The sequence below is a fragment of the Convolutriloba macropyga genome, chromosome 15 (assembly GCF_964194025.1).
Source record: "Convolutriloba macropyga chromosome 15, txConMacr16.3, whole genome shotgun sequence".
Lineage (NCBI taxonomy): Eukaryota > Metazoa > Xenacoelomorpha > Acoela > Convolutidae > Convolutriloba > Convolutriloba macropyga.
In genome coordinates this window covers 25,415,039-25,439,323 of record NC_134482.1, presented here as the reverse complement: position 1 = coordinate 25,439,323, position 24,285 = coordinate 25,415,039, and the positions used below count along the sequence as shown (strand labels likewise).

At 35.0% G+C, this 24,285-nt stretch overlaps 1 protein-coding gene across 1 annotated transcript in view; it reads right to left on the bottom strand.

The window, feature by feature from the left end:
• Positions 1-24,285, bottom strand: part of LOC142354346 (angiotensin-converting enzyme-related protein-like) — a 134,062-nt gene that overhangs the window by 56,948 nt on the left and 52,829 nt on the right. The window contains exons 3-7 of the mRNA XM_075406620.1: positions 17,584-17,724; positions 16,899-17,076; positions 3,997-4,116; positions 2,825-3,075; positions 92-259 (exon numbers count right to left, since the gene is read on the bottom strand). Of these exons, the coding sequence (XP_075262735.1) occupies positions 92-259; positions 2,825-3,075; positions 3,997-4,116; positions 16,899-17,076; positions 17,584-17,724 (858 nt within the window). The remainder of the gene's footprint in view (positions 1-91; positions 260-2,824; positions 3,076-3,996; positions 4,117-16,898; positions 17,077-17,583; positions 17,725-24,285) is intronic.

Sequence of the window (24,285 nt, the reverse complement as noted above, 5' to 3'; positions counted from 1 at the left end):
CGCATTTCACCGCATTTCTTACAAAAATTCACCGCCAAACCTCGACCCGTGAAAAAAGTTCACTGATAAAAATTTGAAAGACTTCACCAACCTTTCCCTCTGGCCAATCACTTAGCTTGAACCTGGACTTCTCGTAGAATGTAGATGGAGGTGCGGGAAACCCAATTGACTGCAAAAAACGGTCTGCGAATTCAACCACCTCTGTTAAGTTTTTGCCGAATTTCTTCTCTAACACAGCATCAAAATTTACAGTTTTGCCCTAAACAACCGACATAAGCTGAATACTTGGGCATCTTTAATTGTAATAACGTGAAGGTTCTGTGACAAGATTTCTGTTTTGTTACACTAAAAAATGGTTTGCTCGCCTCATTATACATAAAATTTTGTGCGCTGCTGTTTTTCGAAGCCAACAAGGTGCAACATTTACGTGTACTTACCCCCCCCACCCCTGATTTAATTGAGTTTGCGTCCAACAGATTTAATTGAGTTTTTCAATAAATCTAGTTTTCATTTAATTTTAATATCTTATATGAGTTCACCCCTTCGTGCATTCATGTTCGGTCTCAACCTATTGATCCGGGAAGTTAGCCTAAGATATCCTGGTTAAATTAGTTTTTTTTTCAGTATGCGTTAGCGCACTCTGCTTGAAGTAACTGACAAATTCTGGTGCCCGGGTTGAACTTTTCCGCCCAAAATGATGTAAGAGTGGGGCTGCAATGGGAGGATTTTTTAGGAAAAAGCAGCTCAAATCTCTTACGTCTTTTTGGGCTGCATTGGGCTTCCAAGGGGGGTAAAATGGTGTAAGAGTGAGGGGGTAAAAGACAAATTAATCCCCCACTTACATCTTTTTTGGTCTGCCAAGGGTGGTAAAACGATGTAAAAGTTCGTGGGTAATTTATCCATGCAGCACACTCGTAAATGGCAATTTCAATCGGGGGGGGGGGGGGGGGGTAATTCCTGAAAAGTCCTCCCACTGCAGCCCATTGCAGCCCACTCTTACATGGCAATTTCAGTCAGGGGAGGTAATTCCTGAAAAGTCCTCCCATTGCAGCCCATTGAAGCCCACTCTTACATAGCAATTTCATTAAGGAGGTAATTCCTGAAAAGTCCTTCCATTGCAGCCCACTCTTACATGGCATATTCATTCAGGGGGGGGGGGTAATTCCTGAAAAGGCCTACCATTGCAGACCATTGCAGCCCACTCTTACATGGCAATTTCAGTCAGGGGGGGGCTAATTTCTCAAAAGTCTTCCTATTGCAGCCCATTGCAGCCCACTCCTACATGGCAATTTCAGTCAGGGGGGGGTAATTCCTGAAAAGTCCTCCCATTGCAGCCCATTGAAGCCCACTCTTACATGGCAATTTCATTAAGGGGGTAATTCCTGAAAAGTCCTTCCATTGCAGCCCACTCTTACATGGCATTTTCATTCAGGGGGGGGGGGGGGTAATTCCTGAAAAGGCCTACCATTGCAGACCATTGCAGCCCACTCTTACATGGCAATTTCAGTCAGGGGGGTGGGGCTAATTTCTCAAAAGTCTTCCTATTGCAGCCCATTGCAGCCCACTCTTACATGGCAATTTCAGTCAGGGGGGGGGGTTAATTCCTCAAAAGTCCTCGCATTGCAGCCCAATTCTTACGTCATTTTAACCCCTCTGAAGAAATTACCCCCACACTCTTACATCAATTTACCACAATAGACAAATTACCCCCCCCCCCCCCCCACTCTTACATCAAAATGGGAGGATTTTATTGCGGACATTCGACCCGGGTGTTTTAACCCCTCTGAAGAAATTACCCCCACACTCTTACATCAATTTACCCCCATAGACAAACAACCCCTCTGAAGAAATTACCCCCACACTCTTACATCATTTTACCCCCATAGACAAATTACCCCCCCCACCCCCCCACTCTTACATCAAAATGGGAGGATTTTATTGAGGACATTTGACCCGGGTGTTTCTGGAAAACCACGTAGCGGTTCGAGAGTTGAAACCAGAATTTCAAAGTGATTTCTGCATAGTCACGCAACCTTGACTAAAACACGAAACTGGAAAATGACGAAAGTTGATGAAAAACAAGTTTTTGGCCATGCTCATGGAAACTTCTGGCATTTCACCTTCTGTCACTTTAACTTCTGATAGTATAGAATTTCAAAATTTTAAAATTCACTTTAAATACACAAGATGCATTGACGCCCAGGCTGAGGTGCCAGACGGTAGCAAGTATGTCCAAATAGTCCCAGATGGAAAGTGTTTATGTATAGACCGTCTCAGATGGAATGATGAAAGATCTCAATTCCAGACTTTCGTCTGTTCATCAGACTTTCGTGCGTTCATGTTCAGACTTTCGTTCGCTCACCAGACTTAAGTGCAGCCGTGTTCAGACCTTATTGCGTTCGCCATACTTTCGCGCGTTTGTGTTGAGACTTTCGTGCGTTCACCATGGCAGACAGTCATGCGTTTTTTGATGGTTCCAGACGTAATTTTGAACCCTTGATGTTACCTTCATACGTTCATCTTCGGCCTGGACGTACTTGCTTTTGTCTGGGACCTCAGCCTGGATTATAAACAGCAAGATTTAGTTATGCTTGGAATACACTAAGATTGATGAATTTTGGTTTCTTTTTTATCAATGCATGATGGGATCTTTTCTTTTCGTAGCTTAGTGAGTGTGTATTATTTGCACCCTCCAGACGCACGTGCCATATTTCAACATAATGTTTTGATGTGTAATGGCGCGTGCTTTGTAACTGGGGGATGCATAAAGTATGGGGGGCATAAACGTAAAAGATCCGAAAGGCTATTACAAAAACGACCGTACCCTATAGGGTTGTGCCATGTCGCTCAGACGAATCCAAATCTCTCCAAACATATCTTGGGTCAGATGAATTGGAATGAGTCCTCTGGCATTGACCAGGTCCGGGTATCTTTTTTTCAACATGAACCTGATGTAAGCGTGAAACTTCTCATAAAGAGGTGTAATCAAGTGTACAATTCTTCCGATCATGTTCTGATATATCTCCGAGTCGTCTTCAAATTTGCGTGCCCAAGTGTGCGCTGCACTCTTATGACCTACAATTTCAATTGTTTGGTTTTGATGCGTTTGTCAACCCTGAAGATGAGAAGATTCAAATCTTGCAAGATGATTCAAAGAATCTTGCAAGCAAAATGAAGATCTATGCATTTCCTTGTAAGATTTCTTGCAGGATTCTTGCAAGATGTTAAATTTATCAATCACCAGGGAACAATAGATAAAGTTATATGTGGTCCCCATAAGAAAAGGAATGTTGTGTGTTCCATAACAGCCCTCACCCCCTCCCACAAGAATGTAACTCCTTAATGGCTAATTTACGATACTGGAAGGCTACTTGTTTTAAGACAATTAAGCTGGGGGGGGGGGGGGGGGGGCTATAATGGGGATGACCGACAATTTTCACAAAACAAAAATCATACAAGCACTTTTCTTGTATTTATCCGCTAGCAAACAGGGCAAGTAGGGCGTTTTTGAATCCGTATATTCTGAAAGTTTTTTGTTGGCTTTGTTTTGTCAAGGGCAAGTTAAACTCTGACATTTTTGTCCGTTTCTGGGATTATTTCTTTTGTTCTCATCTTTTGTTTTTTTAAGAACTCCGTTTCCAAGTGCGGCTAAATTTTGTATATATGCTATATTTGAGCTAGGTTGAGGTGTGCTCTCGTGATCAGACAATTTAAAACGAGGTATACGATCTGAATTTCCCGAAGATTGACTGCACGGGTGTGCTTGAAAATGATGTAAAAACGAGGAAAGTTTTAAAAAGGAGCTTAAGTTTAACCATGGCTGACTTTTGTCTTCTGAATGATCTGATCATTTGATCATTTACAAGCAGCTCAAATGTATCGCAAAAAACATCTGTCGCACTGGATTGGGCTGGGACATGTACAATATCAAACAAATGACTGTTTTTCGCAACAATTTGTCAATTTAACAGTTGACTGAAAAAATTAGTTACTTACCCGAAAACTCGGCCCATTTATTGCTCAAATTTCGGTATTCAATCATTGGTGCTCGGAGACTGGGTGCAATTTTGTTTCTAAATTCGTACCACGCTGCCTTCCAAATAGGTTCTCCAAACCCTAAATTGCAAATACTTTTATTATTATACCTGCGGTGGGGTTTTGTCTGTATTGGAAAAATTCGGGGAAAAGATAGCCAATGGGTGGTGAAAGTAAAATTACTCTCGAGGAAAAATATTACTTGATCTGTATTTTCAACAACACTGTACATCAGCAAACGGTGGGCAGTTGGAACTACTAGATGAAGTTAAAAGAACTCATCAGATTGGAAACTTGTAGTTTAACACAAAACAATTAAAATTCAACATAATTTTTCTTTTTTATGTAAAAGTTAAAAATTTTTGCTGCTGCACGGTACAAAAGAAAACACCAGCACATCCGTTTTTTGAGGGACAGCTGGTCAAGCGTTTTCACAATTGTTACATCCTCAAAACACTCAAATATTTTTTTTGCAATTGTACAGATGACAATTGTACAATTGTTAAAAGGGGAGTTTTCTCCCACAATGAGATCTTTTATCCCAATTTTATTGCAAAGGTGGAATAATATCCCACTTTGACCTCTATAAATTGAAGGCAGTTATTATCGTTTCAAAATCCCAAAATATCAATTTAAAAACTATACATCCATTTACTTTTCTGCCACCAGCTAACCTTCATGATATCCATTTAATTGAAACCACCTTTGGTTTTATATGCTTCATCCCTTTGTTATTTTAAAGTCTTAAATTCTTCACGTACATCTATCTTTTGAACATCAGAGCTTGATTCTCTTTGTATACTTCCAATTAGACGGAGGGTTAGTGTACTTCCACATAGCACACTCAAGGTTAGAAAATTTAATTCTAAAGACCATCCTTCAAATTAAATAAAACCTCCTGAGACGCAAGCACTTGAGAAAATTTTCCAAGCTGTCTCATTTCTATGTTCTGACTATGTGTCGTTCCTAAAAATCTTGTTTTTAGTTCTATATTTATTTTGTTACAAATATTTCTAAAACTTTCTACTTTTCGTGAGTTATCTGACTTGAACAAAAGACTTAGAAAAACTTCTAAGTTTTTGACTGAAAATAAGCTGTACTTAGAAGACGTAATTCATAGAGTATCTAAAGTTGTCACTATATCTTCCAAAAATGTTAACGGAAAAATTTATACAAAAATAAGTTGGCAGCGCCTAAGCTGTTTAATTTTAAATGACTGATGCTCCTTTTCCTCTGACTTTTATATCCTTAACTACACTTTCAGGCAGCAATCAAAATCAAAGTGCTCTTGACTCATGGAATTCCGTTGATCGCAAAGTAAGATTTTAGTTACGAATTGCTCCAACTGATCCTGATACGAAAATAGATAGTAGTCGCTTTGAATCCTATTTAAATGATAGTGCACTAGAATAATTTGATTCTGTCAATGAGGCTAAAATCTTAATTTTTAGAAAAAAAACTGATTTCATTGACAGATGGTCATGATAAATTTAATTACAGATTAGAGGCAGTAAATGCCTTTAGACGAAAAAATTAATAAAAATAATCATTCTCAAAGGGTCAAACAAGCTGTTGACAAAGGTTGTCCAGAAGAATTACCAATTTTAAATTAAAGCTGAGCAAGTGCAAGAAATATTATTACCATCTAAGGAAAAGAGAAAATGAATTGACTTTGCCATGAGGGGATGGCAACCCACTTAGTTAAACGAAACGCTGAAGAGCGACAAGCATTAGGAAACCTAATGAAATTTAGCATGATTTAGAAGAACCTTTAACCAGTTAAACTAATGACTTACCGCTTTAATGAAAATCAAAGAAGTTAGTGCTATTTAGGATGCAAACATCTTTAATACAAAAAAAGGTAAAAAGGGAAGATGAAAAATACTTTTTAGAGTAATTTTAGAGTTTTGTAGAAATCAAGGACACTCTATTTCTAATTGTAATAAAAAGAAGAGGGACGACAAAAATAACAAAGATTAGAAAGGAACTATTGAAACAGAAAGAGAGTATACCTATAAAGGTTATAAGTATAGACGAGAAGCTCGAGCAATAACAAAAACACCAATAGACACTGAAACTGAAACAATCGGGCTCAAAATCCCAGTTTTTTCCATAACAACCAGAACTGTTATAACACTGGAAAAAATGTAGAATTAGGTTAAACCAAAATAGACAATATGATAAAAAATCCTTGAGAAAACCCAACACGGTAAAATGAATAAGCCGCAAAACAGTATATTGAGATTGAGAATAAAACAGTTCAAAAGAAATCAGGCGAATAGCAATCTATAGCTTGATACAGAAGAAAACCTAGAGACTCACAATTCGCAAAATGAAAGCAATGTTCATTGAATTCAAAAAGAAGAAATTAGAGCTGACTGATGTGATGCCTACTCGAGTGATTCCCTTTGAGGTAAAAAAAGTAAGAACGGTATATCTAATCCGAAAACTTGGATATTCTTAAATTTCTTTCATTTTGCTACCAGTGTTAATAGAAATCATAGTGGCCTAAAATAGAATTTATGATAGACTCAGCATCAACGTGCACTATTGTTAGCTATGCAACATTTATTAAGCTTCATCACTTCGGACAACAATAGAACATTTAAACAACAGGCAATTAAAAAAGAACTAATAGCGGCTCTAAAATAGGCATGATGAATTGCATTGTTCTGAGATTATAATTCGACACAGATGGGAAATATGAAGCAGAACACAAAGCAAGGGTTACTGTAGAGAAAACTAATTTTTTAGGAGTAGAGTTTTGCCATACAATCCTTGAAGATTTATTCTTCGACGTTCCAGCAGTAGAACCAAAAGCTAATGATAAAGGAGTATTAAGCTATGTCTCGCTGAAAAATGAGAAAGAATATCCCCAATCTATTCGACATGCACCTCCTTCCTAACGATTAGGACTACGGTAAAAACCGAGTTGTGCTTCATAATTACTAAATAGCTGTTTTATGATGAATACAACAAAAAATACTAAATCAGAATCTACTGAACTAACAATTGAGTATTTTTTGTCTACGAAATTTGTCCAGCATTCAAGACTGGACTCCATTACGTCAATAGTACAAATGATCTCAAGAGAATGAGCATTATACGCAGTCTTCGCCTGCTCTTTAATTAATTGGTGTCCCAACTTAAAAAACAATAAGGTACAATCTTAGAAAATATTAGATCGGAGATTGTAGTTAACACGATTAACAACTGTTAACTTTTTCACGACGAATAAAGTCATTCAGCAATTAATTTATATTTTTACAACGAAGGAGTACTATAACTCTCCCTCTTATGAAGCAAGCAAAAGCTCTATACATTGCAGCAAACTGCGAAGGACACTTATGCTAGATGGCTTAAGATGTGTTGCTCTTCCTAGAATTGCTTGTGGCGGCGACCACCGATTTTGGAAGAGAGTAGCCCAAGAGCCAGCTGAAAATTTCAAACAAACTGGAAAAATAATTTATTTATACATTAGTGGCAAAGAAGTTAAGTTAGTGAAATAAATAGAAAAGCGTCCTCTCAGTGACTAACATTACCGAGATAATAGAGCTATCATCTGGAACGTTGCTAGACAAAAGTACAATTGACAACGAAATTGCAATCAATTTTTTTAACAAGGCAAAACAGACTTGCCAAACTAAATTGAGAGAACATTCCAAAATTTAGCTCGAGTTTACATACTGAACAAAAAACTTATTTCGAAGAAACTGAAATTCCACAAAACTTAAAATTTTTTCTAAAACATGTTTAACTAAGAACGAGTGCATCCAACTTGCAGATACCCTACGCACAGATAACGATGTGTTTTTACACAATAAAAACGATATCGGTTGTACTAAGCCATAATTTAACAAATCGTCAATAAAAATTACCGAACTCAAAAATCCATGACCTAGCAGAAAAAATTTGTTCCAATTAAGGGACAAACTCGAGTTACCAATGGACAACTTAAATCAAGCAGGAATTATAAAAGAAGTAAATGAACATGACGAGATGAGTAGCTGCTTCGCTAATCCAACCATAACTCCTCCCAAGAAGGGTTAGGTCGAACAAGTAACAGACAATTGTTATATGAATTCTGTTAGGGACACTATTAGTTGAGTCGGGCCATTAAAACCACTACAAGTATTAATATCTCGAGGACGTGGCTCAAGTTTTATATGTAGTGAGCTTTCGTGCGCATATCATCAATTACCACTAACGACAGAAAAACAAATTAACAGGATTTATATATGAAGGAGGACAGTATATTTATCAAGTCGGTTTTATGGTTTGAAACCACTACCCAACTTCTTTATTAAGTTAAAGCGTTATGCATTCGGGCCTCTAGAAATATATACATATATATATATATATATATATATATATATATAGTGAGATACAAGAAGAGGTAAATGAAATATATCGACGACAAAATCTAATGCTGAAATCTAATGCTGAAAAAAAAATTCTGTATAAAAATTATCACGCTCTAATAATAAAGGTCAACATAAAGGCCGCACTGGATAAAACAATGCTTTTTTTACTTAGAGTGAAGTTTCGCGGATCCGTCTTTTTGGAAAATTCACATTCCACAGTTATAATCACGACATAAAAATATAAAAAACGCGAGTCAATGACTGACGTTCTTAGCGTATTAGGAGCGATGGGCTTCCATTCAATTCGCGTTATAAAATTTCAGTTAGCTGCTAATCTCCTGTATAAGGCAACATGTTTTTTCAATTTCTAGGAAGAAAAGAGATAGTATTTCAGTACACGAAAAGAAATTTCTTCACATGATATATTCCTAGCAATTTCCTTTGCGAATTATGCATTTCAATTACTAATTTAATTTGGGTTCTGGTTTTATACTATACAAAAATTCCCTGAGAGAACTAGAAATGTATCAGCATATTCCAGAGTGTTCGACAAAGGTAAACAGAAAAAATCCCAAAACAGAAAGAACCATGTTGAATAATATCCGCTTTTTAAATTTGCAAATTACATTTAATAGACTGCCCATTAAAAAATATATATATTTTTTTTGCTATCAGAGACCAACATGTTCTCTATTTTTCTGACGTGGACAACTCTCACATAGATTTTTTGAATATCAAGTTGTTCTAACTAAGTTCTAGAACTTGAAAATTATATAACCCGAAAGTAGAACCCAGAACTCTCATTTCTTAATTCAACCTGTTCAGATAAAAGAGGCAAAGAACTTTCAGATTGAGCACAAAACAAAACTTAATGAAATAAACTTCTACACGTTTTCCGGTCTTTTTTTCAATATCACATAAAGAGGATGAAACAAACTCGTCTAAAGACACTTATCTTGTAATAGCAGAAATACAAGGTGGGACAAGAAAAAACTTGATGATATCAGATAACGATATTAGTATACCGGACGCACTCGTTACCTTTGCAGACTTTGGTAATGCTTTACACAATTTAGGCATTTTTTTTGAGTTTGGCAAAAAACAACCAAATATTTAAGCTTAAAGATAAGCAACAAAAAAATTATTCATATATATATATATAAACATATATAAATATATATATATATATATATATATATATATAAATATATATATATATATATATATATATATTTATATATGTGTGTGTGTATATATATTCTATATTTATATACATATATGTATATATATATATATATATATATATATATATATATATAATTAAATTCATATATATTTATATATATATACATTTATATAGTAAGATACAAGAAGAGGTAAGCTATCAAAGATACAAGAAGAAGTATTCTCGAAAAAAAAGACTCAAGAAATATCTATGAAACTCAAGGATGTCTTAGATATCCTACTTGATTCGTCTTTGAAATAAGCAGTCAAAGAGGCAAACAGAAATTACAAGGCGCGAACAAAGAATTGTATAATTACAGAATCGACAGCACTTCTTAATGAGAAAGTCAAATCAGATTGCCGTGATTTGTCAAAATATAACTAAGTTCTTTTAAAAGAGCTCAGCTATATATTGAAAAAATTTTCAAGATGAAAATAAAGACCATTTACCACACATATTACGGATCAAGCAATAAACCTGAGTACTTGTATTAGACTCGACAATGTAAAGCACTAAAAGCTTACAAGAATTTATAAGCTATTGCTACTACTCGATGAAATTTATAATTTAATATGTTACAATAAACCTAACTAGAACAATTTGTTCGAATTAAAGATAAGTGTTCCCGTCTCACTTTTTCTTAATGTTATAGCTAGTACATAGTAGCTCTACGAGCGTCCACTGTGGTAACGGCAGTTCTTTGAATGAAATATCCATAGTATTTAGGTAGCCTGGAATTAAATAGTGGGTTACAATCCAGGACTACCTGGCTTGTTTAAAAACTAAAACTAAAATACACATTTTAAACGAAGCGCATTTACAACAATTGGACAAAATGGAAACGACCTTCTTCAACACTATACAAATCAACCACAGAGAACCCTTTTGGCGTTCTAGTAATGCCGAACATTCAGGTCATGTAATAGAAGATTCATTCTTCAGTTTGTAAAAACATAAGCTTTTGAATCCGCCGACTCTGAGAAAAATATTGAATCGTTTAAAAAATTTGTAACTACCTTTGGATTACCTCATCACAGAGTACATGAAAATGGCACTGAATTTCTAGGCAGAGATTTAGTAAATCGGATATCCGAGATTGAAAATTTACTGTGGCCCCGAACAGCATATGCCTATTGGACTAATGGGAAAGTAGCAATAAAAAACAAGCATCTTACAAACTACCTTAGGCCTTCTCTAATTGACACTGTCAATAATTGTGCAAAATTTGCAGACAAGTTCGAATTTGCAAAAAAGAGAGCAGTAGAATACGGGTTACACACATTACGAGTTTATATTGGGAATAAAGCCACAAATATCTATCCTCTTTACGATAAGATTGCTGCAGGGTGATAAGAAAAATTGTATTTGCCAATTTTGTCACGATCTCTCGTCCCAGACGCATTGCAAGAACTCTTGCAAAATTGAGAAGATAGATAAAACTGAAAAATAGAATAGTCTTTGCTCATTTACAACAAAAAAATACTATAAGAACATATATATTCTATCAATTATACCTCATGTTGCAAAATACAAATATGTCCTTGAATAAGGAAAAAGATTTCTGCGCTGATGTCAATCAACACTCGAAGCAAAGTTCTACTAAGCAATCGAAAAAACTTGCTTATATTGAAGAAGCTACAATCATTTCGGTCCGGTCAATTTACTTTTAGAAAACAAACAGATGACACAACATATGAAATTCAAGGAGAAGAGACTCAACAAAAAAGAATGGCATAGAAATCATTTCGTGAAATCTTGTCCCAAAGGGAAAGAAATGCAACCCATAATTGCTTATTACACTTCCGTGCATGCCGAACCTGAATAATTAATGCTATTTACAAAAGGCACAAAATAGACAAATTTGACATTAATCAGCCCATCATTAATATCCGCTATAAGCAGCTGCCAGTAATCAACAATAATGAAATTTTGCCGTAAATTCTAGATTGTGAACATACGACTACTGAGAATATTTTATTACTAATAAAACTACTACCATTACTACTACTCCCACCACCACAACCCCCACCACCACCACCACCATCACCACCACCACCACCACCACCACCACCACTACTACTACTACTACTACTACTACTACTACTACTACTACTACTACTGGAAATTTTCGTGATATTCATTATATTGAAACAGATGTATAAAGGCCTTCGCTTCTTTGTTGTAACAAAATCTTTAACTCCACATCTTCTTTTATCTTAAGATCTTAAAAGCTAAATTTTCTTTGGGTACTCCCAACTAGACGGAGTCTATGCAAAACAGTTTCAGCAAAGTTAAAACTTCAACTACTATTCAAAAATTCTTGGTTATGGATGGAAGGTTGATTGCTTTTTTACTTCATCGTACCGATTTGTTGGTCTGTTTAGCAGAACAATTTTAGACCATATCATCGCTTTGTTTACAACTCCTATTCATGTAAGAATTGTGCTAGATAACAGTTTTCGATATGTAAATTTCATTGAATTCGTTATCATGAATTTCATTTTTCGAATTAATTCTAATTTTTTTTTCTAAAAACTCTTCACCAATTTTATATCTAGTGTTTTGCGGCGGGCACCTCACTTGCAAACTAGGTTTAGTGGTTTTATTATCATAACTCTTATTGTTCAATAAACCTAGTCGAATTTATTTTTTCATATAAACTTGTAAAAGAGTATTTAAAGTTTGCCAATAAATTGCCATTCAATTTTCTTACAAGATTACTTATTTTGTGACAAAAGTTAGTTCAGTAATTTTTATTTTTCCCACTACCCAGGTTTAGGTCCAGACCCAAATTGAGCTATGATCAGACTATGCAGACTGAAATGACCTCTGATCAGACTTTCCAGACCGAAGTTACCTCTGATCAGACCTTCCAGACCAAAATGATCTCTGATCAGACTTTCCAGACCAAAATGTCCTCTGATCAGACCGAACCCAGACACTGTCCAGACTATAGTGCGCTTATGATCAGACTCAAATTCAGACCATTGTCCAGACTATAAACAGATTATGATCAGACTATCTTCAGACCATGGTCCAGACTCAATTTCAGACCATTGCCCAGACCTTAATCAGACTATGATCAGACTCAAGTGCGCTCAAATTAGTCTGATCAGAGCACGTTTTTAATTATGAACAAATCTCTTAATTTTGCTATAATATATTCATTTCATAAAAACTGGTGTTTGCAGTATTAAAATCATCTAAGGAAAAGCCAATTCTAAAAATATTGCTAGTGAAAACGAAACCTAACTGTTGAGAAAAAAATTTTATTTACCGTACCCCTTAGTTCATTTTTTGGACTCAATGGATGAACTTAGACAGCTTTCCACAAGAAACGTCATGGTCTTCACTTAATCAAAATTTCCTCTTGCGGGGACCGGCATTTGCTATCAGCTGGACTCCTTGTCTCTGATCAGAGTCATCGGACTTTAGATGAGTCTCTGGTCGGAACGCTGCTTTATTGTTGCCTCTTGGCAGAGACAACATCCCTCAATAAAAAAAAACAAAAAATTGAAAAAATAATGCACTCGAAATCAGACCTTCCAGACCGAATTGACCTCTGATCAGACCGAACCCAGACCATGGTCCAGACTATAAAGATTTTGATCAGACCTTCCAGACCGAATTTGCCTCTGATCAGACCGAACCCAGACCATGGTCAAGACTATAAAGACTATGATCAGACCGTCCAGACTGAATTGACCTCTGATCAGACCGAAATCAGACCATGGTCCAGACTATTGTGCGCTCGAACCGCTTTCCAGACCCTGTAATTTCGGTCTGGGAACACAGGGGTGTGCGCTCGAATGGGTCTGATCATAGCTCAATTTGGGTCTGGACCAAAACCTGGGTAGTTGAGGTTGAAACGAAATTTTCATTGAATCATTTCTAGAGTAGCTATAAGACATTGACTGTTTCTAATCAATTGGAAAAAGTTATCTTTAAGGAGTCATTACTATAAACAGAAGTTATCCTATATAACCAATTATAATAGATTGAAAAAGGAGTCTTTTTTCCTGCATGGTGCTCAAGTTCAATGTATAATAGTTAGCAAAAAACTATGCAATATAAAACAGCAAATAAATACAAAAAACTAGATCAGAAAAAATTAAAATACCATAATGTTTGCATTTTTTAAAAGCAATGATAATAAAAGATTTTAAAAAAGGGAAAAAAATTCAATCTGTTTCCTCTTGTATTTAACAAATTTGTTTCCATTTTCTTTTAGAAAATGTGAAAACTCACGTACTTTCTTATTATGGGGAGAGTGCGCTTGAAATACTGTCAAAAGGGGTAAACACGACAAAAATTCAAGTTAAAGTTGATTATACTAGACAATGACTTTGGTATAAAAAAGCCCAAAAAAATGATCATCTCAAGCATCAATAATGCGTAATGCAGTGCTTTTCCTCTTCATTTTACGGCAGAAAACGTGAATAACATACTAGAAACTGCCTTCTTTTACTGTTCAAGACGGCAATTTTATATAGAAATTTTTGGTATAGGCTTTTTAGATTGTTTTCTTCTTGTTCTATTATTGTTCAATAAACCGAGTGATTTTTATTTCTTATAAAAATTTGTAAATAAAGAAAATCTTTGACAATCAAACGCCATTCGAACTTCTTCCGACATTATGTGTTTTCTTATATTATATTATACATTATGTGTTTCATACATTATGTGTTTCAAATATACTAGAATTATTTTTATTTCTCCTGCCAGTTGAGGCTGAATTAAAATTTTCATTAATTCATTTTTAGGGAAGCCAATAGAAGTTGGCAGCTTCAATTCAATGAAAAAATATTATCTTATAAAACAGTGTTTTTCGTAATTTTGGTAGGCCATTATTACAAGATTGTGCGTAACGCATGAATCGAATAAACCAATGAAAACAAAAAAATTAATTACATTAGATTGACAAAGGAGTCTTTTTTCCGGATTTGGTTTTCACGTTCAACGTATAATAGTTCGCACTAGAACATGCAATAAAAAGCAAAGAGATACAGAAAATACATTGAAAACAATTTTAATGCCGTCCAATTCGCATCTATGATAGCAATGGTAAAAATAAAAATGGTTTGAAAAAATAAGAATTAAACATTGATTGTGTTTCCTCTTGTACTTTTAAAATTAAAATTTATTTTCTTACAAAAGTTGTGAAAAATAGTTGGAATTCATATGCCTACTATTTAGGGGGGTGTAAAGGCTGCTCTCCAATCAAAGACAAGGAAAACTGTACACCACCCATTTAGTTTCAGCGGTCTCAAATCTGTCCGGATATTGGGTTTTTGCAGTTAATTTCTATGTACAGCATTAACCGCTATACTGTAGAATAACGTTGCATTAGTTGTTCCTCATATAGTACTGATAACTAATTGCTCAGCTATGCTGAATAACAAACTTGTTTCTCTCAGAGTAACAAAATAATTCAAATTGAAACAATCTTTGTTGCTTGAGTTTTGTTAATAACTCAACCTACAATTTGAAATTGCAAATTCGGCTGCTAATAATTTGTTCAGGATGAACTGAAACTGTCAATCAAATTTCAAGTTTGTAGCAAAACTCTTTGTTAAAGGAGGCGCTTTCGAAGCAACTCAGATTTTATAAACCTGATTCAATGTAATAAACAAAATTCTGTTTCCCAATTGGCTTCAATAACCACCAAAAACGAAACTATATTGGGCTTCGTTAAAGCCAGTAAGAGAAACTGCCTTTATGCTTTGCACAAAGTTTCTCTCACTTAGGAACTTTGTTCCTCAAAAAATATTTTGAGAATATCAAAATTAATTCTTTTTTCACAAGTCAAAGTGAAGTTGAAACTGTACAATCACTTATATGATCTACAGAAACAAGACACAATATCAAATTTTTCACCTTTCAAGAAAGTGTGCTTCAATACACACTGTATGTTAGCTTAATTTAACCAAAATTGCGAATTTCAACTTGTTTTTGTTAGTTTTTCCAGCTCTTTTTATACTGCCGTACATGTCAAATTAGTATGTCTGATTGGTTTTAAAATACTATAGCGTAAAAATCTCTGCATAAACTGAGTTTGGGGTTTGGTATACCTTATAAGGTTCCCCGGACTCTCTGAATTGGTAAGAAAATCGCAAAAATGATCGAATCTGGCATACAAAAATGGTATCTCTTAGTCCGCTAGAGCTAAATTTGTGTGATTGTGAACATGTGAATCTGTGGCAATAATTGCGTATTTCGAGTTTGAGTTTCAGTTTAATTTCATTTATGGCAATTGCGTACAATAATAGTTACTGAATATAAAAGTTGAACAAAAAATAAACAAATCCATACGGCTTCGATAGAATGTAGCATTCACTTTCGCTTTTCAAGCTATTCTAACTCTGCTGCTTGAAATGGCTTGGAAGCGCTGTTCAATTTGGTTATTGAATTAATAATCTCAACCACCGCAGGAAGAATGCGCTTGAAATGCTGTCAAAATGGTAAACACGTCGTTGAAACAAATATTGAGGCTTTGGTTGATTATCCTAGACAATGATTTTGCTATAGAAAAGCGAAAACAGAATGATCCTCTCACGCATCAATAATGCGTTATGCAAATTTTCTCTGAAAAAGATATTTTGGAGCCATTTTGAAACTGTTTTCTGCAACTGTTCGCAATATATTTCATTCTCCAGTGCTTTTGGTTTGCATTTTCCGGTAGATCACATGAAGTACATACTGGAAACTGGCTCTTTTATACTGCTCAACGTAGCAATTTTTTTTTAAAAAAATGTTTTTGGAGTTTTTTACAGGCTTTTTAGTTCTTTTCATTCCTTTAATTCTTTTTTAAAGATTTGATTGATAACATATTATGTCTCAACTTGACCTTTACTACCATAATCCATGCATCCTGATGCTGCTTTGTAAATTAGTTAAACAGACAGCTCTCATTATAAAATAAAACTTAGGTTTCACTTTTCATGAAATGGAAAACTCTGCTTAGAGAAGTTTTTTTTCAATCTTAAACTAAAGGGAAACTCAAACTCAGCAGTCCAATCAAGAATTGCCGTGTCTTAAGACTTGATTCAAGACGTGCCAAGTCTAGAAAGTGACATGATCAGAGCTCTGATACAGTACTGATTCCAGACTTGCAATGAGAGGTTTTCAGTGCTGATTAAGACTTGACGTTCAGCCCGGAAAACCTAAAAGTCAACGAAAATGGGAATGTTTTTGTGTTACATACATAGAAATTCAGGCAGATGAGATGAAAATGGTAAACATTAAAAAACGAAAGTGAAGAAAATAATAATCACTTTGATGCATTTTGTCCATGAGATGAATTTGGTGAGACATATTTAGATATGTTGCAACGACTGTCAGGTTGGTTCTGGAGAATTGATATTTGTTTTTCAGAAATTCGCTGATGTTTTCCATTCTTTCTTGGTCCAGCTCGTCATCAACTATTATAGACTCATCTGCAATCAGTGATACCTGAAATAATCCAAAACTGCAACAGTTTTTGTTTAAAATTATGAGCTCACGCCTCTACAAATAAAGTGAACCATTTAATCAATCTTTACCTCGTTATTTTCACAAAACGTACCTTAAATACAAGTAAAAAAAGCCCTACACAGTCAGATATATGGCGACCAATGAAATATTACATTAGTCGGTGGTTTTACAAGGTTTTTTGGTCATTTGTCACTAAATACCACAAGAGCACAGTCCCGAGTCAGCTATTTTCGTTATTTCCCGATAAAATAATCATAAAAAACTTAGCGTTATGAGTGCAATGTCATGGAAAGCCAGCTTTTTCTGTTAAAAGAGAAATATGTTTTTTCCTTTTCAAAGTCAATGTTTTGTGAAGAAATTTTTGATAAGCAATTTCTTTACAAAATCCTTCAAAATTGATTAGTTATTCTACTAGAATCATTGCTCACTATCGTTCCTTTTTCTAAAAACCTTACAAGATTTTCGATTTGTCAGAAAACTTTTAACTTTTCTTTTAGTGTCCTCGTCCAGTGTCTCGAAGCAGGATATCTTCGTCAGAACAAACATCTTTTTGAAGAACTTTATTCTATCCTCAGACAGTAGTTGGAACTTTTTCTGCTCTTCTGACGGGTCTGTTCGACTCAGTTCCTAAACAGAATATAATTCAATTTAAATTATTAGGAATACTCGATTGTTTAATTGTCAAATTTATTGCATATTATTTTACAAAACATTCTAGTTGAAAGGCACTGAATCTGTCTTAGCTGTTTTTCATTACTGTAGTAATATGAATAACTTTAACGCACTCCAACTTTTGGCGTTTCTTAAAACAATTGTAGCAGTAGAAATACTGAAAGTACACCTTCAACCAATCAGAGACTGAGAAGACACTATTCTCTTTTAAATAGAGAGAACTTAACTAATCATAGTCAGTCTGTTAGTTTAGATACACCATGTGTATGCCATTGACTCCGGTGCTATACTTCTTATTCACCGTAATAATAGAAGTTTACCCACAGTATTTTACAGAGGCGGTTAGTCTGAGAGATATAGGTAAGCCTACTTCGCGCGCAGAAATAAGTAGCCCTAGCTCTTTATACCTTAAGGCTGTGCGACCAGTGAGTTAACAAACTCTAACCGTAAAAAGAACTCACATAAAACACTCTTTTCTCTATTGAGAAAGAAACTTAGAAATAGATTAAATAGTTTTTTACACTTTCTTTACTTAAAAATTGAGAAAAAGGGGAACACAACGCCACTAAAAACAAAACAACTATTCCTAATATATAAAAAAAAGAAAATGGATAACCACATTGATCACCCTTCTTCTAATACACCCACACACTCGGATGAATTACAACTCGCAGTTCTTACACAACAGAACAAACGCTTAACACGTGAACTTCCACCCTTTGAAGTTAAACACTGTCAATACCAAGATGAATTAAATCTACTCTTAAGTTTTGTAAAACAACTTAAATATCATTATTTTGCAATAGAACAACAACCTCTTCTCTCTTTACCAGAAAAGGCATCACAGGTTTCTTGAACTTTCTTTCATACTTAATTGAAAATTACGGAGCTCAACTCACAAAAGGCTCAGTTTTACTTATTTGTGACCCACTCACAAAAAAAAATAAATCTCATTAATATACGACAATCTATTCAATCCATTATAGGATACATTATTCGAATTCCTTAACGGAGTATGGTCAGATATACAACCTTCAGACAGAGATGGATTATTTAGGAGATCTTCTTTTGAATTTCTTAAACGCCTTGCACCTACAATTAATGCCAACGCTTCACAATCACGCAACGAAAGCGTACAAAAAAATTGCTCGACAAGAAACAGAAGGATTCGCTCACTTTCTTAAAATTTATATTAGTTCTGCCACTGATACAGACTTAAACGAAGACCAGATTCTTGACTCGCTTACACTTTTATCTTGGTACATACACAGATTTTGAAAAAGTCTGGTAAGACACATCCTTCCAGTCACAAAACTAATCGCTGAAGGTTACCATCATTTAATACCTAATTTACTTGAAACACTACACTATATCTATGATACCACCTGGTTTCGCAAAACTTTATAAATATCCCGGAAATACCACACGAAATTATACAAAAACTATCAATCAACCACAGTAACATAGAAATTAAAAACTATAATGCGGAAACACAACCGTCTACCTGTACAAACATTCCAGAAAACGCAAATAATTCTCTGGAATACTCGCCAATTGGAAATTTGGATACACTAATCCATCCCCAACAATCGGATACTCTTATGAACGAAACTTCCGAAACAGATTTTAACTCTACATTATTAGATGATGGGACACTTTTCTCATCACATACAGTAAATACACTAATTAATCTTGAAGATAATGAACAGAATAATAACAATAATAACCACAATAATAACAATAACCACTCTATCGAAAAAACTACAGATGATACACACCTGTACCAAAATCACCAACAGAAACAACCGGTAAATTCGACTGAGAATTCAGATCAAATTTACACAAATTCAGATCCCTTAAACACAACAATACCAAAACTACCAAATGTAAACACACCTCTACCACGTCTAAATAGACAGAATTCTGTACATTTTAACACAGAACCAATTATCTTTAATAATTCAACCCAACCTACACGTGGGGCTGACCAAAATATTCAAATCACCCCACAACCATTAGTAAACATTAGTAGACAATTAAACTCACAAAACACACGACAAATTACAAATGCACCCACCCCTTACTATTTACAAGTGGCGTCTACACAAACGCCATCACCTACCGTCCTCAGGAATACACAGATGACGTATCCCTATCATGGAGGCTCGGTACCAATGCAACAGTCTTTAAGACCATTTGGTGGTACTGATCCTACCTATACAACAGAAGATTTTTTAAATGCTATCACAGCAAATATGGTAATGACAGCGGTACCAGAGCAAACTGATTCACCATTTCATGAAGCCTGGATACTGAAACGAATCGCCATGATTCAAACGGCTCCAATAGGATCAGCACAACAATGGTATTCACACCTTCCACTAGATATAAAAAAGAATTGGCAAGCGTTTTGCCGCGAATTTCAGAAAACCTTTGATAATAAACAATCGCAGACACAAGCGAAGTTATTACTAGAAGATATAACACGTACTTCTGGTGAACAAAATAAAGACATTAGCACTCCGAATAGAACAAATGACTCGAAAGGCATATGTTAATAACGCCCCAGATATGCGAAATGCACTAATGAATGACGCACTTGTCAAAACACTTGATCCACAACTAGCTCGAATAGCATTTAAAAGGATTGCAAATCACAAATCAACTGCATTGGACCTCAAATTCCATTCGCACAATTAGTTGAAAAGATACACCAAGAGTGTATTACGAGAACACATATTGATCGACATAAATTGAACACAAACTCTACTATCTCACCGACAATCAATAATCTCTCCCTTGAGATAGACAACCTCACAGTAGACCACGTACAAACAATGGAACGAGATATTGCACACGGGATAAAGGTAGTACGACACAAGTACTCAAACGACCCTAACTTTAAAGGAAAACCCCTTTTCCTGAAATTCTGCAAAAAATTTTCACGGTCAGGACATAGTATTTCTACGCGTCCGGACAAAAGTTATACAAAACCACTTGAAAAACCTAATTTTCGAAGACAAACCTTTTATCAAGCAAGAAAAGGTAACTAAAACCTTCCAAATAGATAAGTTACATCAAATAATATGACCGGTGAACCATTACCATTTTCATATCGTTCTCGCAGCAATGGCAGAGAACACAGAAATAAGTCGAGACACATAAGACCAAATAGATCTTCACAAAACAACTCAAAACCATATTACGGGAATAGTAATTTTAAACCACCAATTAGAAACGATTCACCATACCCAAGACCAAATTTTTCAAATAATTCACAACACAATTCTAGTCCAGAATCTCCCCATTACAACCGAGACGGAAATCGTCCACGACGACCGTTCTCAAGAAATGGACTACGTAATGTTCGAAATCATTTTAATTCACTATTAGACCAAGAACAAACAGACAACACTTCTTCCACTAATTAAAATACAGACACACAAATTGTTTCAGAAGAAACACTCCTAGAACAACAGTTTAATGATTTAAATTTGGAACTCAACCAAGACAACCAAGACGAATATTTCAATTGTCAGGAGGAATGTAATACTCCCACAGAAGAACAAATTCTCTCTACCTCCTGCAAAAGTTATATCTGGGTACTTCCACCTACAATATACACACCACAAACACCTGATCGTAAAAAAGCTATTTCTCTACCTCACCCAGAAATAGTTTTTCTATTAGACTCTTAGTGGCACACTTAATATTCTTAATATTGATACTTGGAGTAAAATAAAGAGTATCACAAACTACAAATAAAGCATCTACGTTTGTTCTCTCAGCGGCAAACAAATCTAAATTACAATCCAACGGTACAATAAAACTGAGATTGTATCCGGATGAAACAGAGAGTAAAATCTTCAAAAACACTTCTTTTACACTCAATTTCTACGTTTCCAATACGAAATTTAATATCCTAGGAACACCGTTCCTAGAAAAATAGGTTGATTCAATTAGATGTTCATCTCACACCTTAGAAATAAAAGATGATAATGAAACGAAATCAGTTAAATTCTACGATTCATCAATTAAACCACCCCGTACTATTCACGCCTTTTTCCTGTAATTGGTGATCATTCGATATATCTTCAACCATCAGAACACCGAAATTTAACGTATTCATTACTGCCTATGAATGTAAAAATAAATACGCAAACGGTACTATCCTTTATGCATCTGACTTTTCATTTATACCTCTACGGAAAAATATGTTTTTCTCTATACTGGATATGAATATCTTTGAATATCTTTACCAGTCATTTATTCAAATCTTAATAAAAAACCCTCTCACACACCCTCTTACTCTTGTAAAGGGTATAATTGGATATGCACGACAAGAGATCTCACTTAATGACTACCAAACAACAAAATATCGCATTAATGAACTCACAGAATTCTTGGATACTTATAATTCAAACTACATTACACAAGGAACAGCGGAAACACTAAACAAGTTATATTGTCTCAATCTTACTAAACAACAAGAACGTGAATATAAAACACAACAGAAAACATTTGACATAACATTTGATGTCTCCAACTTCACTGATTTAAATCAGAAATTTCCCAAATTTGAGGAATTAGCAAAACATCTCATAAAATTAAACAATGTTACGCCAGGTCTATATTTGATGTTGGCAAAAAAAGTAGAACCAAACCTTCCCTTAAAAGCAACAGCAGTATTTAAGAAACAAAGAGCAACCCGAATTCCATTACAACTACAAGACAAAGTACTACACCTCTTCGATGTCTTAACACATTTTGATATCATATCACCGGTAAATGCAGATTCCCTCACAACGGGAAATATATTCATTAACCCAGTAATTACCCATAAGAAAGGAGAATCACTTAAAATAGTTTTAGATGCCCGTCAGTTAAACACAATGATTGATGAAACAAAAAGTAGTTGGCCTATAGAACCAATCCAAATAATACTCACACGTATTAAAGGAACTATTTTCCCTACAGCCGACATGAATAGTGCATACAACCAAATGCCTCTTGATAAACCCTCACAAAGACTCATAAATTTTGTAATAGCTGGACACCAATACTGTTTTAAACGATTGTTTTACGGTATTTCAATTGGCCCAGCAGCTTTTCCTTCTTTCATGAGTAGCATTTTTAAACCATTAATCAGCAAAAACAAAAAATAACATATCTTGATGACGTTTTCATCCAAGACACAACAACAGACACAATGTTACAAACACCCCACCAATACCATACTGTTTTAAAAAACAAAAATCTCAAGGCCGCTCCAGATAAATCTTTCTTTTTTATAGATTCTGTCAAGTTTTTAGGCCACCAAATGCAGAATAATTACATTCACCCACTAAAATCTAGAATCGATGGCTTCTTAAAGCTACAACCACCAAAAAACAAAAAAGAAATACAGAATTTCGTAGGCTTTCTTACATTTATCTCAAAATACATATACATTTTACAAGTAATTCTAAGAGCCTTCTATCTCCAACTTCGGGATACCACAGACTTCAAATGCACGCCAGAATTACAACAGACATTCGATAAAGTAAAAAAGGAACTTACAGACGCAACACTCCGCTTTGCAATACCTAATTCATAAAAACCGTTCTATATTCTTTGCGACGCCTCTAATTATGGCATTGGAGCTCCATTTCTCCAAAAGAACCAATTTGGAAAAATAGAGTTAGTATCAGCTAACTCTCGTATTTTTTTCCACCACAGAACTTAGATTATCGACCATTCTTCGAGAATGCTCCGCAATAATTTACGCATTCTCGGAATATGAATTCCTTATACAAGGATCCAAACACCCAATTATACTATACACCGACCATAAATCAATTCTTTTTCTGTTCACTCAAAAGAACAAACCCAACCACAGGGTAAACAAATTTCAATTAATTCTGATGAAATTTCCAAACTTACACATAGTTTGGACAGAAGGAAAAAATCTCTCACTTCCAGATTTATCAAGTCGCTCACTGACGACTACAACACAAGATGACCACCGTCTTCGCATCGTAGAAAATCCAGAAACGAATAAGTTTCTCATGACACATAACACAAGTACACAACCTATACAATGCAACTATGCTGTTCCAAAAGAATATATTAACTCAGCATCTACAGACACTAATGTAGAATCACCACACTTCCCAACCTACTTACAAATCAAAGATAACTACTTTAATGTTCAACTGGAGAATGACCTCTATCTCCCCGTTTCTCAGTATGAATTTCAAACCAAAGCACAACTTATAGAACAAATACATCAACACCGAACTCAACATTTCAAAAATAATTCATCCCCCCAGAAACATGCGCAATTATACAACACACAGATGTCACGTTAAATACAAACAAAACAGAACCTTTTATACAATATCACCAAGATGCAAATTATGCAGAATTAATCAACAAAAAAAATTTTTACTCCACGCAATGGACGATTTCATACTGAAATCTCCAGCAATTTATAATTTTTTCTATCATGAACATACAGAATTGAATGACACTCTT